Source organism: Mycteria americana, chromosome 8 (genome assembly GCF_035582795.1).
Source record: "Mycteria americana isolate JAX WOST 10 ecotype Jacksonville Zoo and Gardens chromosome 8, USCA_MyAme_1.0, whole genome shotgun sequence".
Classification (NCBI taxonomy): domain Eukaryota; kingdom Metazoa; phylum Chordata; class Aves; order Ciconiiformes; family Ciconiidae; genus Mycteria; species Mycteria americana.
The window spans coordinates 18,259,381-18,283,428 of NC_134372.1; the positions used below are offsets into that span (position 1 = coordinate 18,259,381).

The window sequence follows — 24,048 nt, forward strand, 5'->3', positions numbered from 1 at the left end:
GTGTGTGAGGGGTGCTTCCAGTTTTTTTTGTTTGTTTTTTACCCCTTTTCTCTTACACTGATCTGGCAACAGCAACTCGCCTTTGAGAGGTGCAATTTAAATTATTCTAGAAATTTCCACTGTAAAATTGGCCACTGAAAAATAACCAATGAAAAATAAGTGTTTTCTATTACTTTAAGACAAGGAGCCATTTGGCTTAGCTACAGCTTTCTCTTGTTCACTGCCTACCTGTCTGGGCATTATCAAAGTCAGAGATTTTGTTTTAAACATGCAAATGCTCCTAAATGGCTGAGGTCCACACGCAGCTCCAAATTCTGACTCCTCACTCTGATTACACATTTCTCTGCTTTGCAGGTATGTGAGTTCTCAGGCTTACTGAAAAACAGCAGCAGACCCACGTACATCATATAACTATGCTCCTAAGGCTGTTGTCCTCTTACTGATATAAAACAAGGCCAGCAATGGATACTATAAAAACATTTGAGATTTGTTTTCCAGTCACTGCTTCAATGCATATGCAATGTCCTGATTCCCTGTTTTTAAGAGACTTCATATTTGTCATTTCTTAGCTTCACATCTCATTTTGTAAGTCAGACCTGTGGTTGATTTGTAATCAATACTAGATAAGCATACGGGCAAGTTTAGATGAGTCGGTGCTAAGGGTGGGAGAGAGACCTTAGAATTCATGGTCACCTTCCGAGCTTTCAAGGCATTCACATCAAACTTCATTCCCACTACTCAAGGCAATTAATTCAAGTTCCACATCCAAATTCCCACTGAAATTACTTCTTATGGTTACAGCTCTGATTCTATATATTCTCCCATGTGATTTCAAAGAACTAAGTTAACATAACATGTGCTTTGGATTTCTGCATTACCTGCTTAAGCTACAAAAACTTTGACGAAAAGGTGAGTTCTTGCTATGCGCTTTTATATATTTATTGATATTTGCACTATGTTCATAAAAATAGTACTCTGCACTTCCCTGGGCACTCTGTGTGCTTATACATTGTGTGCTTATACATCTAACTTATGTAGTTGCATAAGTACATTTGCTTACTCATATAAGTACATATGTAAGTACTTATTATATGAATAAGCAAATAACACTCCTGTTACTCTGAGAAGACTGGTAAAGGGTTAAAACAAGCACTAAAAGCTGCCATTTTGTTATTGTTACAAAGTGGGGTATCCTCAGCAAACACTTGAGAGTGTAAAAAAGAAACCAGCATTTCCAAATCAGGGAAGATCCTTCAGTGAAAAAGCAGTGACTGAGAGTGGCTCCAGGACCACTGGTGCTGGGTCACTGCCTTACCCAGGAGCTAGGAGACTAGTGATGTGAACGCACCTTTGTCACAGAGACCCCACATAGGAAATCATTTCTATAGGAAAAGGGATAAGCTATAAGCAATTGCAGAATGGAAAACATTCGACTGGAGCCTGCTCTGGGCCATACACTGTACATACTTAGCTTTAACTGTTGAACTTATACCAAACAGCCTTCTCCAAACTCACAACCTTTTGTTTCACAGATGTTAGTGTTGTCATGTCCTGCCTGCTACACGGTGAGGTCCGTGGGGGAGGAAACCTCATTTCTGTGTGGATTCAGAGCCTTATGCAGGAGTCCTGAGCAGGCCAGCCTAAAGGTGACTTCTCATTATCAGCATTGCCAAAGTCCACTCATAGACATGAAATGTTTGTTGGGCAGTTATATATGAATTCGAAGACCCATGCATCTTCCTCCAGTAGTTATTCAGATTCAAGGTAATCATCTCATGACATCTTTCAAAAAGAAAATGTCACACAAACTAGGCCTCTGTGACTTGTGTCCTCCTCTGCCATCCACTCCTTTGCCCAAGACTACACTATTTCTGGAACACTTGCAAAACTCACCTACGCTGTCAATTAAACACCTACACATAACAAATGAAAGCTCAGAACACTTAACAGGGCATCTATAGAACAACAAGGGTTAGGAAAGAATACGTAGTTTCTAGACAGAAAAAAAAAAGAACTTGTGAATCAAAAGAAAACCCAGAAAAGATGGTAGGAAAGAAAAGCAAATAAAAAACCCGACATACTAAATGGGAAGCAAAAAGTAATGTTGCTCTTGGTCATCTTGGGACCTACTAATTACATCAATTTTGAAATACTTTGAAAAGTACTATGGAAATACATAGCAAACTGGATCACAGTTGACAAAAAGAGGCATTTTGTTTTATTGTTTTCAAGCCAGCCAAATTCATGTGATCTCTAAAATGTTTATCACCCAGGGTAAGGACAGCAATCCATCCTGCAGATTTATGTTTACAAGCATTTTGGAACAAATGTTCCTATTTGAACACCCACATGAACCATAAGCATCCGATATGTTTGGATCACTACATTCAGTTTTTGTTAGCAGATCTTTAACTTTCTGAACAATGTTTTACCAAATCAGTGTGCTACTACCATATATCCTGCAGGAACAGGGCACAGACCATATGTGACAACTCTTACGCCTATTCACCAGGGAGTGTTTCTTTCCACCTACATGAAACCATAGGTCTATTTCTTTTAATTCATAAAAGCAAATGGCATCCATCTATTTTTGGCATTTATGTGATTGCTGTAGTATTTGAGTCCCTCACCCTTTAATATATTTATTCATCTGCCCCGCAGAGGCACAGCTGTCAGCAGCATAAGGAGGTTTTACAAAATTTCAGAAACTGAACGCAACACTTCCAGTTCCACTAACCCACATCATTTCTAAATTAAAATACGCTTCCCTGGCCTCAGGACATGTAAAGTACCGACCTAAAACACGGAACAGGGAGAGTTTATATCAAAAGTGCTGAACACCACTCACTGCAATAGATATTGATAATGTTACTATTGTCACAAAGTACATTTATAAAGATATAGGTAAAACATATAACAGCACTAATGTTTTACTGAATTACAGTACTTGAAAGTAAAAATATCATTAAAAACCATATTGGTACCTGATATCATCACGTAAGCTTAGTTCTTGGGTAGAATTTAAAAGCAGCCTAACAGGTGCTGAAGTCTTTCTTTCAGCTTTCCTTCTGGATCACTATTTGCTTGGAGAGATTAACTGCTGGACAAGGAATAACTTGACCCTGGATCTGAAACTTCACAGTTTAGAAATCCCAGTACCAAGGGACAACCATTATCTCCAAGACAATATGCACTGCAAAAACAGGATGATAGGTCACCTCCAAAGGGCTTTATTCCATCTTGCAGGAAACTCAAGTAAGGTAACTTAAAAGTCTGTATTTATCTATAAATGCAGGACTTCTAATGAACAGAAATGTGAAAGAATTATTCCCTTTAAAACTGGTAAAAACAGCATCATGAAATAACTGCATCCCTAATTTAAAAAGAAATAAATAGATATAGATAGAAGATGGCTTATTATTAGAAATATGGCTAGTATTATTAACTAATTTTTACACCTTACATCTAACATCAACAGGAAATATTGCAGATGCAGGTTTAGATACAGAATTTCCTAGAAGTTACAGACTTCAATAGTTTTCTCTGCAAATTGTAAGTTTTAATTTTTTTTAAAGAAAAATACTTACTTTTGAAATTAATAACATCAACCTTCAGGTCATCTTAGACATTGTGATTTCTTAAATCTAAATGGTTACATGTCTAAACTGTTCATTCACATTTACTTACTAGCCACTGAATAATGATTCTACAAGCCTTATAAAATTGAAGCCATTAACAAAGAATCTTAAAAGTTAAGTTAATCCATATGACTTTGAAACTTTCTTATTAGGTGGTATTTTTTTATTATTATTTTTTCCTGACATTAGTCCATAAATATATTCATAGCAGAGACAGCTGCATCCCCTGCCAGGATTGTCATAATAAAAAGGCAGTCATGTGCAAGAAAACTTTTACTCCCTAGTAGGATTAGGCAGCAAGTTTGGATCAAAAGAGCGTACCAGTTACCCTACCTGACCCTTTAAACAAAATCTCAAACATCTAATTCATACTGAAATGTGACAGCACTTAAATAAAATGGCCAGAGAAAAGCCCTGCCCCAAAGTTTTCTTTCTTGCAATCAAAGCAACAAATCTTTTGTAAGTAGGTAAAGAGGATACCTGCACAATTGGCTTCATAGTACATTTCTCCCATCCTTCCCAGTCATTCTCCTGAGAGTGCGGTTTGCCTAAGTTATTGGCAAGAGCTTGCTGCCTCTCCCCCCCTCCCTGGCCTGAACATTAACCCTTAATTGTGCTTTCCAGCTGCTCCACAAGAAGTGAGCGCACCACATCTTTGAAAAGCTATGTGAGCTCAAGGCAGAGAGCTAAAAACCAAATAAAAACCCGACCACCACCAAGAAAACCTCCACCAAAACAGTTCAGATAACTGCGAGCCCCCTTATTCCGTGAATCATTCCAGGCAAACCCCTTGACCTCCTTCCAGCAGTCATCTTCCTTATAAGACTGGTTTTAAAAGCAGGACCTAATCAATCGCTGATGTTGCGTATGACCTGAGCTTACGCATATCAATTAAATACAAAATAAAGCAGGTTCAAGGATGAAACTGACATACAGGGCTACTGAGGGGTCACAAAAAAAGTAGAAGGAAGAAACAACAAAAAAAAAGAAAAAAAAAACAATCTCATTTCTAAAGCTAATTTTCACACCAGAAAGATCCATTTCCCACCACATATGATGACAAGCAGTTTTTAATATGTGTAAAAAAGAATAATGTTTTGCTGCACTGAGAAGTAGACTGGATGCGGTGAGTCGTATGTTGTGCAGCTGGAAATGCAGCAAGAACTGCTTACGGGGATCTTAATGCCAACCATTTGCTTTAAGAAATCTTGTGCACCACGTCACAGTTTTATATAGCCCATTAGCTTATCTGTTTAAATGAGTTAAATGCTGGGGTTTGGTGGGGTTTTTTTCAGAAAAGCGTCATTCTATATTCCAGTATTAACTATCATGAGTGCCTTATAAGCAACTTCTGATTGACAGAATATTGAGGCATAATTATATAGGGAAATAATCTTGATCATTCTTGAAAGTCTCATGTTCCTTCAGAAGAACAATTAAGAAATCCTCACTTTCCCTAATAAAACAAGAGAAAGGAAGAAGAATTCAAAGTGTGAGAATAGTACCTTGGACAAGCTGTGTATGCATATTATCACAACATTACTGTACTACTGTTCAATGATTTGGAAAAATAACTCCAAAAAGAGCTTTAAAAAAACCACAAAAGACTGGAGCAGAGGTTACTTTCACATGAAGATAGAATTCTCTCATTGTTTCTTTGACATTTATGGGACTACCAAAGGGTAAACAAAAGCAAAATTAGATCCCACAGGCTTTTGGTAGGAAAAAAAGTGGAGGAAAATGATATTTGGTAGCAGAAATCAGTTGTACAAATGAGACCATCATCTAACCGCCCTTTCCAATGCTGCCATCTCTCATTCACCCTACGTCATCTGGTCTTAAACAAAACGGTTTTTATTCTTGCCTACCTCTAAGCTATTTTACTAAAGCCATTCTCAGATTTACACCTAGATAATCAACTTTACACTATTTCTATTAATCTTATAACAGATATTTGAGTGCCTGAGGATTCCCTCTGTGCTTCACTTAGATCCTTATTTTACATTGGAAGAAAACATTGCAGATCCAAGCACAAACACTTTCTTTTAAATAAAAGAAAATGAGGATCCTCCACAGGGTCTTCTTAATATCCATGTAGGATTTACATGATCTGAGCTTCTTTTGAGGAAATTTTCAAATGATGCAGCAATTTAGCTGTTTAAAAGGACTGTATAACATCCCTTGCTGTAAAAACACAGTGAACATATGTTCATATAAAACCAATTTATGATGAAAAGACTGTAAAATACAATTATACCATTACAGTTTAATTCTTTTTTTTCTCCAAAAATGTTTTCCTTTCAAGGCATAACAATTTTGGATTGAACTGAATTGCAGGTGGCTTCATTTTCCTACGGCCACTTTATCTCATGGAGCCACCCAACTGCAAGATAGTGAAGGCATATAACAGACTGAATCACTGAATGAGAAACATAATCATCCCCTTCTGTGCTCTAAATGTGGCAAGAAACTATACAGGCTCTGTCGTTGTCGTTGTTTTAAATACTCAGTTCTGCTCTCTCACAGAAAGCTGCAGCTGGCTTGAGGACTGACAATAGCCAAGCAGCAGCCTTGCTGAGGTGGGGTCAAGAAGGGGGGACATCCATCTTATTTTGTGGTCAAGGAACAGCGGTGCAGGAAATCTAGTGCCCCAGTCAATTACTGAAATTAATTTTTGAGCCTAAGTCATTGCCTTCTGGAGAAAACAAGAATCCATTTACTTACCTGTTTTGCACCAGTGTTTTCATCACTTTTTTTTAACGAAGTTAGATTAAAAATAATAATTGTGTTATCTAGAAAAAGTGATGCACTATTAATTAAGAATTGAGGAAGTTTTATTCACCTTAAAAGGTAAAACAAATCCACGAACACTGTTGCCTACTTACAAAATGAAATATCAAAACTTAATCCCAGTGAAATGGTAAAACTACTTGAGACACCAGAGACCCACAGTATCTCTGCCTTGAAAGCCAAAAAGCACATTGGCTCTTCAAAACTGATTCTGAGCAGCAGGTCAGCACTCCCTGCAGATCCTTTCGCTGTAGGCAAGATCTCCATTTTGCACAGAACTGGTCCTGCCAGACAAGTCCCATGGCAAAGCATGGCATTGCCACAGAACAAGCAGGCTCTGCCTGACTCCTGCTCTCGTGCCAAAAGACTCTTTTTCTCTCTAGCTAAAAGAGATGTGTTGCACTGACTGAAGAGCCGAGCTGAAAAAAAAAGATGACTCAAGCTATGGTTCTATGGTTTTAACTTTGTCCAGCTGGAAAGGTCAAGAGGAGAAGGCAAACTTTGTTCTGCTGGTGCACAGTGTTTACAACCCCCATTTATTCATGGAGTCTGCACTAAAATGATATTGCTATGCTGTTTTGGCTAGAGACTGCATACGCTGACCCCTCCGTGCCCAGCGCAGCACCAGAATAATTCCATACAAAAGGTTTGCATTAAATGTAATGAAGCAAATGACAAAATCAATAAACCTGGAACGGTGTGGCTATCATAAAAATGATGTAAATTCAGAGTTCACAGTGGTTATGAAGCTATTTAGAATTATAATTAAAACCAGTACTTTTTTTTTTTTTCCAGAATAAAAAAAGTTCCTTTTGACAATCACAGATGAATGCTACAGGAAATTTTCAACAAATGTATTCAAAATTAAGGTATGGCACAAAGACAGCATAAATTATCCAAAGATAAATTGTAGGCATAGGTTAGCCTAAAAAAGTACAAAATAAATAAAATCTGATTTTCTTACCTTTTCAGCTGATGTCACATCCTATTTTAATCAAGTTTTATATCAAAAGGACAGTAAGAATACCACATAGCCTGTTTTTAAATCATGGTATTGTTTCTGTCAAAGAGACTTTTGTAAGACTATTAAAACAGAAAAGGGCCAAATCTGTTATGCATTACTCTCCGTACAAAAGCGGTGCTGCAGCATGGGTGCTGCATCAGAATTTATCTATGCTTTATTAGGATAAAAGAATAATGAGCCCAGAAAGCACTGAGCAGAGCTTAGCGAAATAAGCAAGCAGGTAAGTAATCCCTGGAAATATCAAGAGCCACCCTGACTTTTTGTAGCAGATTTCAAACGGCAGATAACAGATCCTATTCAAACTTAGGGGTGATGTTTTCCGTTGTCAAGCTCTGGACATGGAGCTTGTGGCCTCATTTAAAAATTTACACCAATGTCACATTTAGGCAAGTGAATTATATGCGACTTAAATCTCTAGATTCCTGAAACTGATTTTTTAACTATTTTCCACCTAATCAAACAGAAAATTCACTACAAATTTTAAAAGTGACCATCAAGCCTGGGGTTCTCACACCCAAATACTGAACTTTTTCAGTCTCCTGTGCAAACTGTTCACATCGCTGTGTCAGATGTGCTGTTTTCCTGATGGGAATGACATCCATGTCACTCTTCAAAACCCTCACTGATGGCCAACTTATGGAGCTGCATTGCTAATGGCTATAGAAGAAGCCCTCTTAGGCAGGAGAAAGGCAATAAATTATGCAAAATAGAAAGCATAGGGAGAATCAGACAGAATTTGAAGTAGATGGAAAGGACGACTTAGGCCTATGTGGTACACTTCGTCTTTCTTGTCATCAGCATTAGGATTTTACCATAAGACCAAGGAAAGTGCAGCCTTTAAATGGTGCTTGAAATACATTTCCAGAAAAGGAAAAAACAATTGGTATTTATGCTTGTCTTACACCTACAAGAAATATTTAGAAATCTATGGTTTGCCCAAAAATTGATATTGAAAACAGTATATATTGCAGTGGATATACTGAATACAGAAATTGGGTAAATCAAAATTATGTAGAACGTTATTATTGAGGTAGTCAGCTCTGATTTGCATCAGAAAAATGAAAATTATAAAAATATTAAATGCCACCAAACATACATCCTCCCACTACTAAATACTGTTGGCTTATGTACTTCTATTTTATAGGTAGAGCACACTTAAGAGATATTTCAGCTTTTATTTATCTGACATTTTACTCAGGGGAAAGCAACCTTTACAGTGAGGAAATCTGTTTCTCTGGAGTGATGGTTTGGCTTTTAATGAGTTGCGGTGACAGATCCCTTGTGGCTAGTCAAGCCCACAACTACGGGCATCCATGAAACAAATACTTCCTGAAATGCAACTGGGCAGGAGAACAGAGCAGACATCCACTCTACTTAATGCAGATGTTTTCATTTAAAAAAAAAAAAATCAGCAGTGCATTTTCAATCTGTGAAATCAACCTCAAGTGAAGTACAAGTGGTAGTTTAGCACATTCAACAGATTTAAGATCATTCTGTGCTGGTTAGTCCACCTAGTGTTTCATTTATTAGCGAGGGACATGGGAAAGGGGATTACATAAACATAAATGTGTTTAAAAAAATGCAAGTATAGTCTAATCACGCTATCACATATGACATACATTTAAATACTTCATGAAATGGTTCTGGAGTTTTCCAGTATTTATCATGTGTGTTGCAGAATTTACAGGTTATTAGTCTGCACATGTTTCTGCCATTGCTCCCTGATGCATCTGGGACCATCCCAAGTTGTTCAGGAATAAAGCAAGGAAGTACCATTCCCCTTTAGCAGCTCTTCTCATAAAATACAGGAATATCCTGCAGGTTGGGACCAAACCCTGCAGTTCACCATGTGAAAAGCTGACATAACACTACTGCAGAGCACTTGCAAAAATGCGCTATCAAGACTGAAATTAGCTCACTAGCTAGCAAGAGTACTGATGAACCGGCATCTTTTAGCACCAGTGGACAATGCAAAAATCCCACAAAACTTTCTTCCCAAGAAGGTAATTTTGAATAATGACTACTCCGTATGATGTTAAAAGAGAAACATGCAATAGTTTCAGGATTGTAATGACACTTGAAAAACACAATATTTCTTGAAATCGCGATGAACTGGTAGAGAACACAGCTATTCAGAATGCACTGCCTATGTCTATCATATTCTAGAAAAATGCAGAATTAACTCCTTATTCAAGACACTTTGCTCACCCTCAGCCATCCTGCACAAGGCTCTTCTGCAAGGGAAGGGATATGGGGGAAGCCTTCCCTATAGACAGGGCACACACCCTTGTGCCGCAGATGCTGCACTTCTACATACCATCAGGAAGTACAGATGGTGTATGCATTGTCTACCCTTCTCACTGCAGCATAAATAACAAGAAAAAAGGCTATGCCCATTCACTGTAGGCAGAGAAGAAGCTGTGATTAAAAGGATGTGGTTTCTGAATTAAATTTAATGTTTTAACCTCTACATTCCTAACAGGTTTACTCTTGGCTATGGCTGCAGCAGCTATGATGTTCCTGATGGAAACGGACAGGGTGAACAGTAAGGCACCTTCAGCTGGGGGCTAACGAAAATGCAATTCCTCCCTATGCCTTCCTGCTTGCCAGAAGTCAGGCTGCACAGCATTTAGGTTTTATTGCTTTTTTCTCTGATTTTTACTATAAGATAGACAAGAGAATTTATCCAGAAAGATCAGGGTAGGTAGATTTTAAAGGTTAGTGATTCAGAACTGAATAAACTGGAAGAGAGAAAAGCAAAGGGATGATATATGCCAAACTGTCCTCAGGCAGTATAGCCAGCAGCAGTTCCCCAAGCAAAACTGCAATACACAGCCAGTCAGTCCCTGTAAAGGTGGGCCATGACTCTCAAGAGGCAAACGAAGCAACTAACTTCTGTGTCACTTGGCGTGCTGGCCCTTTGCACGAGGCCAGCTGAAGATGTAAAGAAATAAATGTTACTGTATCACAAAATGTCCACTGCTAAGACTCAGACTCTGGTGGGTTAAGTTTAGCATATCTCACCTTAAATGCATTCTGCATTGTGTAGGGAACATGCATGTGCATTTCAATCAATCATATCTTTTAAATCAGTTAATTGTGAAATATATGCTTTTTGCATTTATTGTAAGGGGTAGAACAGATGGCAAAAGCTCAAACTAATTTATTCATAAAATTAACTTACGCTGCAGGTGATGTTTCTCCATAGAAGGTGGTAAGTTGGTAACATGTTATTTTAAAGTTATAATAATGCTGCATTACAACAGAATTTCTAGGAAAGCATATGTGACGGCCACAGAGATCTCTCTTGAATTCATTATGGTCACTATCACAATGAATACCAATTACAGGAGATAAAAAGGAATACACTGTTGGAATACATTGAGTGCAGTGTCAATTTACGGATAAGGAGGAGGAACATTATTTACAGATGTTTAAGGTTAAAGTAATACAATCTTTTCACTCCCTAAAGAGTGCAAAAGGCTTGTCTCTAACCAGTATTTTCAAATAGCTGACTGTTTCAATACCTCTGACCTGTTTTGCCAGCTCTGAAAATACTCAAAAATACCAGCTGAGATCAAAGCAATCTGAAATCTGTTCCATAATAGAAATTTATCCTTTCTTTAAATTTTCATATATTCATATTTAAAATATACTGTGCCTTTCATGCACATCATCAAATACAGACACATATTGTTCAGTCTATTGAAAGATACATAAGCAAATACACAAGCCGACATGTGATAATCAGTTCTCCTCTAGCCATTTCATTGCTTTTATTTGAGGCCAGCCACTGACTTCAGTAGACTTATTCCAGATTTTACACCAAACAAGTGGAAAATCTGGCCAACTGTTTATCTTCCTCCTTTTGTTTTATTTTACTGCAAACTGCAATAGTAACACTGAATACTGTACACAAATGTCAAGAAACTAAGGCCAGGAATTTCAGAGGGCTCCGGATAATAGCTTCCCTTGAGAATCCAGACTAAAGGAGTTAAGTTTCCTAGTGTATCATTTCATTAAGATATACTGCATATCTGTACAGCAAATAATTCACAATCGCTTGCTTTCTGCTAGTGAAATGGCTACACACAAATCAATCATTATTTCCTTGGGTTTATTCATTATTTTAACTTGACAGGTATGTTTAATTATTTCTATTCTATGGCTGAATGGCAAAAATTACAAATATGCTCTGCAGTGCTGGTTGTGATGGATAAAAAAATGACATAGGAACATTTTTATATTTTGTGTAGGTGAATGCAAAATACCTCTCAATGTAAAGAGCAAGTTCAGCTTTTTCCAAAACCTGAATGTGCAATCTAGATGTTTAATTTTTGTAAAAGTCCCATGGATCAATGCTAATAGTAGATGCATGCAGAAAAAATAAGAGTATCTTCCAGGAAAAGCCATTTAACAAATAAGAAACTGAAACTAATAGTCACAAAAATTTTTTACAGTACTCACACAGATTTGATTTTTATATTGCATAGGTAATGTAACCACTAGGAAAATAAATGTGTACTGACTTACAGAAGTGTTAAATGTTACATATGTGCTGATGTATTTCTGCGGGTTTTTTTAACAATCTAAGTCCTTAATTTCTTCCTCCAAAGGAACCTTTAGGGCTATAAAGAAGGATATTATCCACAATTTCATAAGTGGCCCTTGCTCTGCGATGTGGGTCATGGAGGCTGCATTGACATAGACACTGACACCAAGTCTGTGCACTCTATATACGCGAGATGTACGTTTGCACTCTCACTGCTTCCAGAAGTAGCTTTTACTTCAGTCTGAAAGGTGCAAGATAGGAATGGGTGGCAAAGGAGCAAAGGCTTAGGGAAACACACAACCAGAGTCTTGCCATTTTAGTCTCAGACAGCTCTGTGCTTGCTGGTAAGTCTCGGGCTATTGATTTTCCTTACTGCAATGCTGCAAAACAAAGGAATAAACTTCTGTCAAGAGATGGCAAAAGGACATAGGGCAGCACCTTGCCAGGAAGAGTAATTCTTTGAAATCTGTCCTGTGCATTTCTTATGGGGGAATGATCCCTGCAACACAAAAAGCCCCGATATCATCATGCCTTCAAGAATTACATTCCTACAATGCTTTGCAATCCTCACACAGCTCGATTGGTTATGTTCAGCTTCATAGTCCTGAAGAGAGCACAGCAAGAGGAAGAACTCAGAGCATACTGCCCATAACCACAAGCAACACCTTAAAAGAATGCTTGCTGCTGTTAGAGGATCTTTATTTGAGTCAACCTCTGCATATTGCTATTCTGGGAATCTGGCTGCCCTCAATAAGGTGGGCTGGGCAGGCTAATTCAACAGAAACTGCAGGAATGCCTCACCAGAGAAACACTCATCTGAATGCCAAGATGTGATACAAGCAGGGTAAATGTGCAGAAATCCAAGAAGCTGCTCTATATATTTTTATGATGGAAGGCCACGGCTGACAGTGCTGAGTTAGCCCAAAGCTCAACAAGACCCAAATCCATATACTTTAATTCTGGAAATAAACGTGCTTACCTGGGGCTAGATTCCTGAAAGAAACATTTCCTGTTCTCTAAGTAATAAGTAACAGAAATTGAATACAGGTGCACACTGCAAGCTGGCCCTCTCTCACCCTTGCTTGTTCAACTCTTTTAGGACCACTGAGTAGCATTTATGCATCTATTCTACAATATGTTCGAAGTGTCAGTTTACGCCAAATTCCCATATAAGTTCGCTATTGGTAATGGACATTATGTGTTCATGAAACTTTCTATAAACTGTATAATTATTTCTATATTTTAATTAGAAATAGACTTACTAACTTATTGTGTACAGATTCTTCCTTTGATTTTATAGTCAAACAGCAGAAAACACTTCATATGAAAATAATTCACACCACAAAATTTCCCCCACTTGGGAGTTTTAAAACGGCATCTTGCCAGCCTCTGCTTTGGCTTTGTCTCGTGCAAAAACATTGGCCTCCCTGACACTTAAAAATTTTTCTTTAGCACAGCCCTTATGTGAGCCCATTTTCCTGGGCTCACTGCTCTGCTAAGAGAATGATGAAAGACAGAAAGCTTTTACCATTTAAAAAGAAAGGCATGGTGAAAAATATCCTGAAACACTGCTTTCTATAACGCTTTTTTTTTCTTTCCTATCATCTTAACATTTATTTTTGTAAATTACCAAAGTTGTATTGGTACCAAGCCAGTTCTGCAGTCCTGGTGCTAGACGGACATCACCAAAGACACTCATCGCTTAGCACATGCAGCAGCACCTCTTCCCTTAAATTCAGGATTTTTTTTTCCACCAGCATGCCTCAACTGAACACAGCCTGCAACTTTGTGTTGCTTACTCCTATGGCCACGCTGAGATAGGGTAGTTCTCACAGGGTTTCCAAATGGCGCTCACTGTAATTCATATTAAGCCCTTAGGCAGCGTATTTTGGAGTCTGTATCCAAAAGGAATTCATGCCCCGGCTTAGTCTATTGCATCAAGTTATCTGCATTTTTTCCTGAGGGAAGCTTTCCAAACCGCTGTTAAAGACAGCATTAATCTGGAGGCTTTCACGTGCTCTAGCACTTGCTGTGTCCTATTATAATATCTACAGAGTTATTATTTTTGCCATGACATTTGGACACTTTATGTAGAAACTGGAAGAATTTGAGGCCGTGTTAAATGTCAAGCCATGAAAACAGAGAAAAGTCCACACCAGCCTTTCCCTATATGAATTTTAAAGATAAATTGGAAAGGGTTTGGGATTGTGGAGAATATATAACTTTATTTTGTATGTATGAAAGTCTCCAAGATCCCTCAAACCCATGCTTTATAAGGTGGAAGAACTCTGAGATAGTACAATAAATCTGCAAAGTGATAACCATAGAAACGGCCAACCTGCTGCTATCACAATAGTGCATATATGTCAGAGAGTCACCAAGCGATTAGCAGTGCAAATGTTCAAACAGCTGAATGACACTGAAAGGCAAAGACTCATTCTCCTCCTCTAGGTGCTTGAACACTCATTGGCATGGTCATTTCTGTGACTCAAGAAGGAAACGATCTGGCTGCCAAATCTAGACTGAGAATGGGAATTGGCATGCTTAAGCTTACTGCTTAAAGCTTTAAATATTAACTTGGTTCAACTTGCATCACACCCTTACAGTTATTGCTGCAGAAATTTTAATACGTTTCCAGCAGCAACTTGGCTCAAGATTTTGTCACATTTTTCTGAGCAACTCATAGGCCACTAGTCTGTGTCTGGAAGCAACGGTCATCTGATCTAATAAACCACCCTGGATACACAACTCATCCATTCCTTACCAAGAAAAAATTACTATAGGTCTGAGTGAAAAGTCTGCTTCTCCTGCTATTTCTCTAAACAATCAGTACTCATGGCTTACATCAGCAAATCTATTAATTAGACTACTGAGCTGTGTGGTCTTGCTGAGCCCGAGGTTGGACTAGATGACCTCCAGAGGTCATCTGTGATTCTGTGATAACTTCAGTATTCCTGAAAGACACAAACAGTGGCTACAGGGAAGCACTTCTGATACTGCATCTTTTACAGCAAAATAATAGATACTGCCTAACTTGACAGTCACAATTTTTTGTTAAAGCTTTAGATCCCAACATTTATAGAGTTCCTCTAAGCACTCCAGCCATCCATCCCTTGCTATTAGCTCATGTGAAGGTGAGACCCTGGTTCCTTCTGCACTGAGATTGGGTGCATAAATCAAAGAACACCTGTGATTTTTCTGACAGCTTGCCAGAGGTGAAATCAACTCTGAATGCAAACATTGCTATTTTAAATTAAGTTAGACAACTAACAGTGAATTATAGCTGGGAAAGTTAGATTTTCTGAAACAAAACACCATCTATTGTTCCTCTAGATTACACAAGGTAAGTAAAGTTCATGCTAACATGACAAAAAAGCCACGCTTCTGTCTAAAATCCACAAACTTCTTCCCACTACAAACAGTATTCTCTAGTATTTTCCTGTGTCTTAAAAACTAGACCTGTTCACACAGTTTAAATGGCTCTTCAAGATGTGTTTTCTCAAGCTGACATTCAGGTAAAAAGCCTTCACACCCAAAAAGCTAAAGTCGTTGAACATACACGAAGTAAGTAACAAACCATTGAAGAAACACAAGCTTAGTATGCTGAATGCTTGCAGAAACAGCTGTAAATGTTCTATGACTTGTAAAAGTCTTCACATTCTGTCTATCCCAAAGTCTTCAAAAGGAACTTTGCAGCGTGCTCAGAGAGCTAGCAGGGGGCATCTCACAGCGTTGCTCCTGTGCCCGTGTTTTCCAGTTTGGGGGAAGTCCTGCTTTGGTCTTTTGCAGTAGTGTCTCTTTTGTACAAACCCCAGTGATATGATATTCCCTGCAACACAGCATCACCAGAGAAAGTACAAGAATTGTGCTTTGCCCTTGGATGCAGACGTGGTCATGCTCTGACTCATGTTGACTACTCTTAACAGTTTCCATGCTGCCTATAGAAAAAAATTTAGTCTGGACGCTAAAGAGATTGTTCATTAGGGCAAGAAATGAAAACAGAGCACGGGTATGTTGCAAGACTGTTTGTAGAAAACTGCTTCTTTTTAGATCTCCTTCAGCTGATTATTCTACTAAATAAACAAAAAAATCCACACTATTTACACTATGCTTACAATATTTAACACATTCGGGTATCAGATTTCAGCTACTGGTGTGGAAACACAGTGCTAATACTCATGGCTCTGAAATGGTTCTGAGAGTGGCCGCAGGTTTTCTCAGGAAATCCTGACTCTCTGCAGACTTGCTGGCTGTTATTTCCTTTTTCAATTCACCTTGTCTTGACTCTAATGATGCCAATGGTGCATTAGTGTGTGAGTGTGCACAAAAATGCATTTCTGGTATGTAATATGGAAGAGCCTCTAGCAGCTCTGGAAATATAGAGCTGAAAGTCTTTATTTACACATAGTTCAGACTGTATGTTATAGAAAATGGCTAGGACAGATGACCTTCATTAGCAAAAGCAGCAAAACCTGCTTTTCTCTCTTTAATGGCTTTTTAAATTTTAAATTTTCAATACAAACTGTCAAAACATGCACAGTTAATTTCCCACATTATTTTTTCATTTTCTGATATTTGTGCTCAACTACTGTGCCTGTGTGCCACATTTTGCCATATTTACTTCCCATCCAAGTGGTGGGACAGGAAATTTAATCTAAGTGAAATATTTCAATTTCACCCCCAATCTCTACCAGTTCTTTTCCTATGCAGATCTTGCTTCAAGGCTTGAACTGTGATTTCACTGGATTTTACAGGACAATATTGCAGGGAGGGGTAAAGCTTTTAAGTATACTTTTTTCTTTGCTCAGAACTTCCCCAGGTGTGTTGCACAGTGTACATGCAGACCAAGGTAGCATGTGAGGCCCTTGACGATAACCAGCAGGGTCCACAGCTCCCTTTTGTGTTCTACAGAGCTAACCACGCGGTACTGAAATGAATCATAACAGCCAGATGTAATGTAGGGAGCATGTTTTTCACCACAAATATTAATGAAGTTGTCACTTACAAGTTCTTCACATCAATGATTCCTCGAAAGGCCTTTCTAGGGATTCCTTTTATCTGGTTTTCACTCAGGTCTCTGAATAAGGGAAGAGAAAAAAAATACATTGTATTAACAAAGAGAATACATTTCTCAAGTCTACATGAGATAATGGAACATAAACACGCTTGGAAAAGTAGATGTTTTTGGATTTGTTACACCACAAGACGTTTTCAATTTTCTTTATCTCCTCTAGAGGTCTGTGGCATGAGCTGAAATGTCCCTCCAACAAAACCCACCAGAATTCATGATACAAATGACAGGACTTCCAGAAAACATCACTCAAATGTGGTCATGACACTGGCACAATGCCATGATTCACTGTCAGAGTACCTGCAGCCAAATCTTATGCTTTGAAATGGCAACCCTGTAGTGTAAATGTAATTTTCTCACCATGCTCCTGTTTATTTACCAACTGCAAAAATACTTGGCTACTTCTGCTCAGATTACAGCCCCTTACTTGAAATTAATATTCAGGAAAAACATTACAATTATCCTCTTGTGAGTTTTGTAAATTTACAATGAAAAGGTCTTGATCCACTGCATTAAAAAAAAAGCACTGCACTGTGTATCAATGGGAATGACAGAATTTTTAACCTTGTTTTAAAAAAACAGCAGCAATTCAAAATATCTTTCCAGTACTTAAAACATTACAAAATATTTCAATTTAAATCATTACATCTGCATTGTGAGTGCAGGCAGAGCAACGAGCACTGCAGGTTACAGTTTTCTGTTACACAACCTACATTCAGTTGCTTTTTCCTTTGATGCACTATAAATATTTCCTCTAGAGTTTTCCAAATTTGCAACCCCCTACCAGCACCAATGTAGGCAGGAAGGAGGGCGTCAGGAATGGGAGGGAAATGGATTGGGATGTTTTGAGGCTAAGGAAAAGCAGCACTCACAATGATTTCTTTGCTGGTGCCCTGTCAGCATGGAAAAGAGGGAGCAATTTCACTCCGGTTCAGGGTACAAAGTGGGGGGAATAGAGAAGTGTAGGAAGATGAAAGGAAGGCAGAAGAGTGGGAAAGAAAAATGGAAGAAATAAGCAAATGGAGGAAATGGAAGGCACAGGGATGGCTGGAGAAAAGGACAAAGAGAGGTGATACCACAGCTCAGGGTACATCATTTGGTGTGACTGTGTCCCTATGCAATACAATCCCAAGACTTTGCCCCATTTTCAGAAAGAAACCCTGGCTTTCTAATGATTATTAAGACTGAATAGCAGTCATCTGTACTCACCACCAGATACTCTTTTCTGTAAGTACATTTTGTGTTGCAGCAAGCCTCCTTTCTAGTCTCCACCAAATTGGCTTTATCAAATGAGAGGCCAGAAATCAGAGCCTGTCACAAAAGCCCACAGTGACATTGTGGGTCAAGACATGTCATGCAGGGCTTTTTTCTGCTTTCCATCAGGCAGATAGAAAAAAAAAGGGGGCTATGTCCTTGTCATGAGACTAATTCAATTTATACCAGTCATGCAGTCTACACCAAATTCTCAAAGTACCCACAATTGTCCATTCAGACTATCACAAACAAAAATGTGCTGCTGGATACAAGTCTCTTTTTCAAGCCAGATTAAAATTCTTTGTGACCTTCACAATTTGTTTAACACTGATCCACACCCTGACCCTTCCTTCACCTCCCCTTTCTTTTGCCAGCAACAAAATATTACTTCTTTAAAGACAGACCTTCAACCCAGACAAATGATCAGGCAACCCGAACGGAGAAAAGTTGAAAGTAAAGTGTATTTCAGACCTATAAGAAGGAAGTCTTATGCTGAAGACCGATTTCATGACAGGGAGTCACTTTGGTGTGACAGCGAGGCACAGAAGAGCTACAGCCAATGGTAAAAGTGTGACAAAATGGCTTAGGAAGGCAAAAATTAGTAAGATCTGAAAGCAAGAGACACACAACGTAGAACAAAAAGGGCTTGACAAAGTAGAGTTGTGTGATCAAATAAAACCACACTAAACCCACCAACAGCTCAAGTTGCATTTGTCCGGCATTTTATTGTGCAGTATTTCAAATCAGGTTTAAAAATAAATTAGGTTTTCAAATATTTTTTTCTAATATTATTGTGGTCTAAAAGGGCTAATTTATATTTTTGCTTTCTGCTTTGTCTTTATTCTCAGCTCTCACTTGCAGTCAGGCAAAAACAGAGGACTGTAGGAAATTCATCCATTTTCTATGACAATCTTCTTGCAAATTGTATTAATTTTATTTTCCATTTAGGCACTGTCCTCTAGCTAACAATACTGCCTCTCTCAACCTCCAGGATCATGGACTGATTTCATAAATATCTCTAGTGGTCTGAAGAACTGACAGCCCGAATGGCATTCGTGACGCAGCATGGAAGAAAATTCACAACTGCATGCTTCATTTTCTATAACTGCCTTCTCACAATTATAATGGTCCCTTTTTGAGATAGTTAGGAAGAGTGTTCGTCTCTGCTTCCTAACACAGTGCCAAACTTTCATAAGCAAGCAAACACCAACCAGGCTTAGCCTGTGCACTTCACAAAATTTGCTCTGATGGAGCAGAAGGCAGAGAAGCAACTTGTCTACATAGTTTATCTTAAAAATTCAGCTTTTCATTCCCTACTTCTCACAACAGACATAATGGGAAGCTCTCACTGACAGTATGTAAAATAAATATTAGTTATTAACAGTAACTGCAGAAAACCAGATAAACTAATGTGAGGTCAAAACAAAACCCTAAAAAAAACAGACAGACAAAAAAAATAATTGTGCTATTCAAGAAAAAATAAACAACTAATCTGTAGAAAAATAAATGGTGATTACTAATACATTTCCTATTTCTTAGACAAAGGTTTCAAGCCATCTGTTTCTGTAATGGAAGGTGAGTCCAATGCCTGGATGCATGATGGATCCGAAGGAGGAAACCTGACAAATCCCAGCTTTAGAGAAACATACACTTCCAAAAATCCTCACCCTAATAGATCATGTTAGAGAGCTGGCCAAAAGTGCTCGACCTAAGGACAAACTAAAATGTGTTAATTCATCAGTGGCACCCTCCTTCACAAAGGTTCCTCTGTACAGAAAGCAGCAAGCCCAACAAGAATGGAAACACGTTCTTTTGCATTCTGATAAAATAGACATGTTGAGCTAAATGAATGTTTTTGGATTAAATTATTCTTCCTGTTATTTTGATAACTACAGAGATGTTTCATCCAGTTCAGCCTGCCACACAGCTTTCAAGAGGTGCAAATGGCACAGAGATTCTGCAACCAGCTACAGCCTCAATAAGGTGTAGTCTCTTTTTGGAAGTGTCCCCCTGCCTCCTTCATACAGGGGTCCTGTCTGATGAAAACATGCTTGAAAAGGCCTCGGCAGCAGATCACAGAGGAACCGACTTAGGTGAATAGCACAGCAGGCAACGATACTGAACATGTTTGACCAACAGCTTCCACAGCCAGCAGCATACAATGAGCACCCCTAAGGAAACAGCACTCTCATTTCAGAGATGGGGAAGCAGAGCCACAGAGATATTAAAGAACCTTGACTTCAAGTTTGCATAGATCAGAGACGCAGGAGCTAACAAAATCCAGCAGCTGTGGCTCACATGCCCTCACAGCACGGCAGACCACGCATTAGTCTAACCCAGACTCAAACAAGAGTTGGCACAAGTCAATACATTTTTTTAGTTTTTATTTTAATTTAACTAAAATGCTTTGGACACAGATTAACTCCCACTGCAAGTCTAATATTGTTTTCCTGATCTTCAAATGTGAATTGCAAGAGCCTTACTGATAAAAGGATTGTAAAGGAAAAAAAAACCCACCCAAAACTGCTGACGTTTTTTAAGTGCCTCTGTAGTCTTTGCTATAATGCTGGGTTTTAGCTTCCTGCTTTAACACTGGTTACTGCTTCCTAAGTGAAATTTCAACTGTCTAACATAGCAATAAAATACACTAAAACTCGTGTTTTTTTTAATTTGCCAGTGACAGAACATAAATCAGTTAATTGGAACACAGACCCTATGAACATTCATAAAATAAGAGTCTTCACTTGAACTACAGATCTGAAACATTAAAATAGCTACTTTAATACAACTTGCAAAGTTACGGTGGTACTGAAAATAAAATGTACTATATGAAAACCAATAAATGAACACTGATAGCATTATACTTAGGTTGTGTCCCTTTTCAAAAACAAAAAAACCCCTTTGAGCATTTACCAGTTATTTTCCAGAATTTTAATTTTTTTATTTAAATAGTAATTTAAAATTGCTATTTTTAAACAAAGAACTTCCTGAAAAGCAGCTTGATTAAGAAGTATTTATTGTGGTTGAACACTACTTTTTTATTATTTCTCCTGCTCAAATGGGCTAAAAGATCACCAGTGTTATCAAACAAAGAACGAGACTTGCCTTTAATGTCTAAAAAGTTTAATGCGAAGACTTAAAGAACTAGTCATCAAGAGCAAATGCTTCACAGCCAAACATGTATCTTTCCCAGTATGTTATTGTATGTCGATCCTATAATAAAACAGTAAACTCACAGAGTTAACCACTAACACATGGAACCAAAGTTCAGCTAAAATGAAGGAAAAATCCAGAATAACTAAACTGATTCCTTGACATACCTTCTAGCTTATCCACAATTCAATCACTTCTTGGAATAAGAAAGGAGAACTCACACACAACTCTCTTTGTAGCAGCTGATACAAACCCATAAGACAAACACTGGTTGATTCAACTGTATAGGGGGCTTGAGAGTGCAAAATAACCACTTGTTTCCTCTCATCTCTTCCTGACACAATAATATGGCAAAGTTTATGTTGTTTAGTTTTATTTTGCAAAGCAAGCAATGGAAAGGTATGAATGCTGATTTTAAGAAAGTGTCAGCTGCCACCAATGCTAAGAAATAAATACTTTGCCCACTAGCTTCACTCCAGCTACAGAATGTACAGCTGAGAAAAATGATAATTAGTTAATCCATGTTGGTAGCTTGTTTACATTCTTTTACCAAATATGATTTCTAGGTTAAAAACATTTCAGTCTTATGCATTTACCAAAATAAAATAAAATAAAAAATTCTTGAGGTTTTGTGCATTAAAGTTTAGTGACTATTCTTCAACCCAAAATTTCTTTACAACTGGACTAAAACCAGGCTGAACTACTCCGCAAAAGGTCACATACTTAAGACAACCTGGTCACTGCAATTAGTCTCATTAGAATTAGTTTTAATTTGTACAGCATGTTACACATAAACTCTATCCTACAACGTTTTACTGAATTGAATAACACAATTAAGGAGTTGAAGTGTAACAGATGGGGAAAAATTAGAGAGTATAATCCAAAGAGAATAGGTATCTCTAACACATAATAAAAAATAAGTAAGTTAGTGGAGAATGATACAAGTCAGCTTTTTCATAGAGCAAGAGCTGGAGGGAAGATAACTTCTACAGACAGTGAAGAGAGAGGGTAAAGGCCCCAGTGTTTACTAAGGGAAGAGTTTGCAAGGCAAAATGGGGTAACACGCAAAGAGACAGAAAGACAAAGGAAATCCACAGGGGAAAAAAGAAGTTTACTCAATTATAACTGTAACAATTCCAGCACAGAATATTACTATTCACAGTGTCGTCTTCTTTTAACTAAAAGCTTGACATTCCCAAGGAAGCTTTGTTGTCTCCCAGAGTTTCTATTACAATCCACAACAACTTGCAATGCCTCAAACCCTGCTTAACCTCAAGCATGGCATAACCGGGATCATAAAACCAGCAGCAGAACGGCTGCAGTGCAGATTCCCTTCTAATTGCTACAGTTTCTTCTTGCCCATCAATACAATGACCCTTCAAAGAAGTGAGCAATATTACAGTTAATCTGGTCACATCCTCTTATGCAGTTCCAGCCACTTATTCTCAGGAAGCAGTGCAGAAGGGTGCAGATCTGTCTCTTTTGCAATAAGCGTGCACTTGTAAAGGCTGCTGTGCCTTAAAAGTGTGTTAAGAAGACTGAGCCAAGATAGTGATCACCATGCTTGAGGTATGCAAGAAATGGATCTGAATTACTTGCATGGTAAATGTATCTAGAGATATAAGAGCCAGTACGCACAAGCTCAAGGATGCAGATGTTGAAATCAGATCGAAACAGATTCTGTAAATATATTCAACCACATTTTTAAAAATGCCTTTGTATCACATTAAGCTGGCCTTTCATTTACAGCAAAGACAGAAGAATTTTTCCTGCTCTGCCAAAATTGCGTGGCAGTTTTTTAATGGTTAAAATTAATATTTAACATTTTCAACAGCTAAACACTATTCTTATCTAAGAGCTATTGCCTAGTATTTCCAAAACTTTTCAATATTAGCATTTTTCCTGTTCTATAGATGGATTAACAAATAACTGAGTTAGCTGTTGAGGACAATTCGGTAACTTTGAGCCTTGTAAATATGCAAGATAAATTCAAGATATTTATCATCTTCCAGGTGGGAAAAGCATTGACCAAATCAGCCCACTACAATGGTAGTAAGAACAAGCTGTGGCAAGCCTGACACTCACATCAGCACCTCTATGGCCAGGAGGGGCCTTACGCACTCAGTGAAGCAATGGCTTCTCCCTTTCTGTATGTTCAGTGTAAAAGATGGTATTTACCATAAAGCAACAGTCATAACTCTCTGTCTAAAAGGAAAAATTGGTAAGTCGTGTTGCCGATGGGCTACAAGGCAAGAGCTTAAGAACAATAGTATTGTATAGCATTTACTCTGTGGAAACTTGGCATCGCTGCTGATTTTCTAAAAGGAAAAAAACTTCTTCCTGCTACTACTGCAATAAAAGTTGCAGTATAGATGTTGACAGTATCTGAGTTCTGCAAAACAAGAGCAGGTCCTACAGATGTTTTGTACCCTGAAAAATGCAAGGTGATTGTGTTTTTGCTAAATATAATACAGCTGGCTCTCAATTCATGCTCTGGGAAGCCATTGAGAAACTCCTTCTAGTTTTGTTTTGTTTGTTTTAAGGGAGGGAATTTGTTTTGTTTGTT

At 38.1% G+C, this 24,048-nt stretch overlaps 1 protein-coding gene across 4 annotated transcripts in view; it reads right to left on the reverse strand.

Annotated features, from left to right (window-relative positions):
* SLIT3 (slit guidance ligand 3) overlaps window positions 1–24,048 on the reverse strand; it is a 543,690-nt gene that overhangs the window by 243,569 nt on the left and 276,073 nt on the right. For all 4 annotated transcript variants that reach the window (XM_075509986.1, XM_075509985.1, XM_075509988.1 and 1 more), the window contains one exon: window positions 17,010–17,081. In XM_075509986.1, the coding sequence (XP_075366101.1) occupies window positions 17,010–17,081 (72 nt within the window). The remainder of the gene's footprint in view (window positions 1–17,009; window positions 17,082–24,048) is intronic.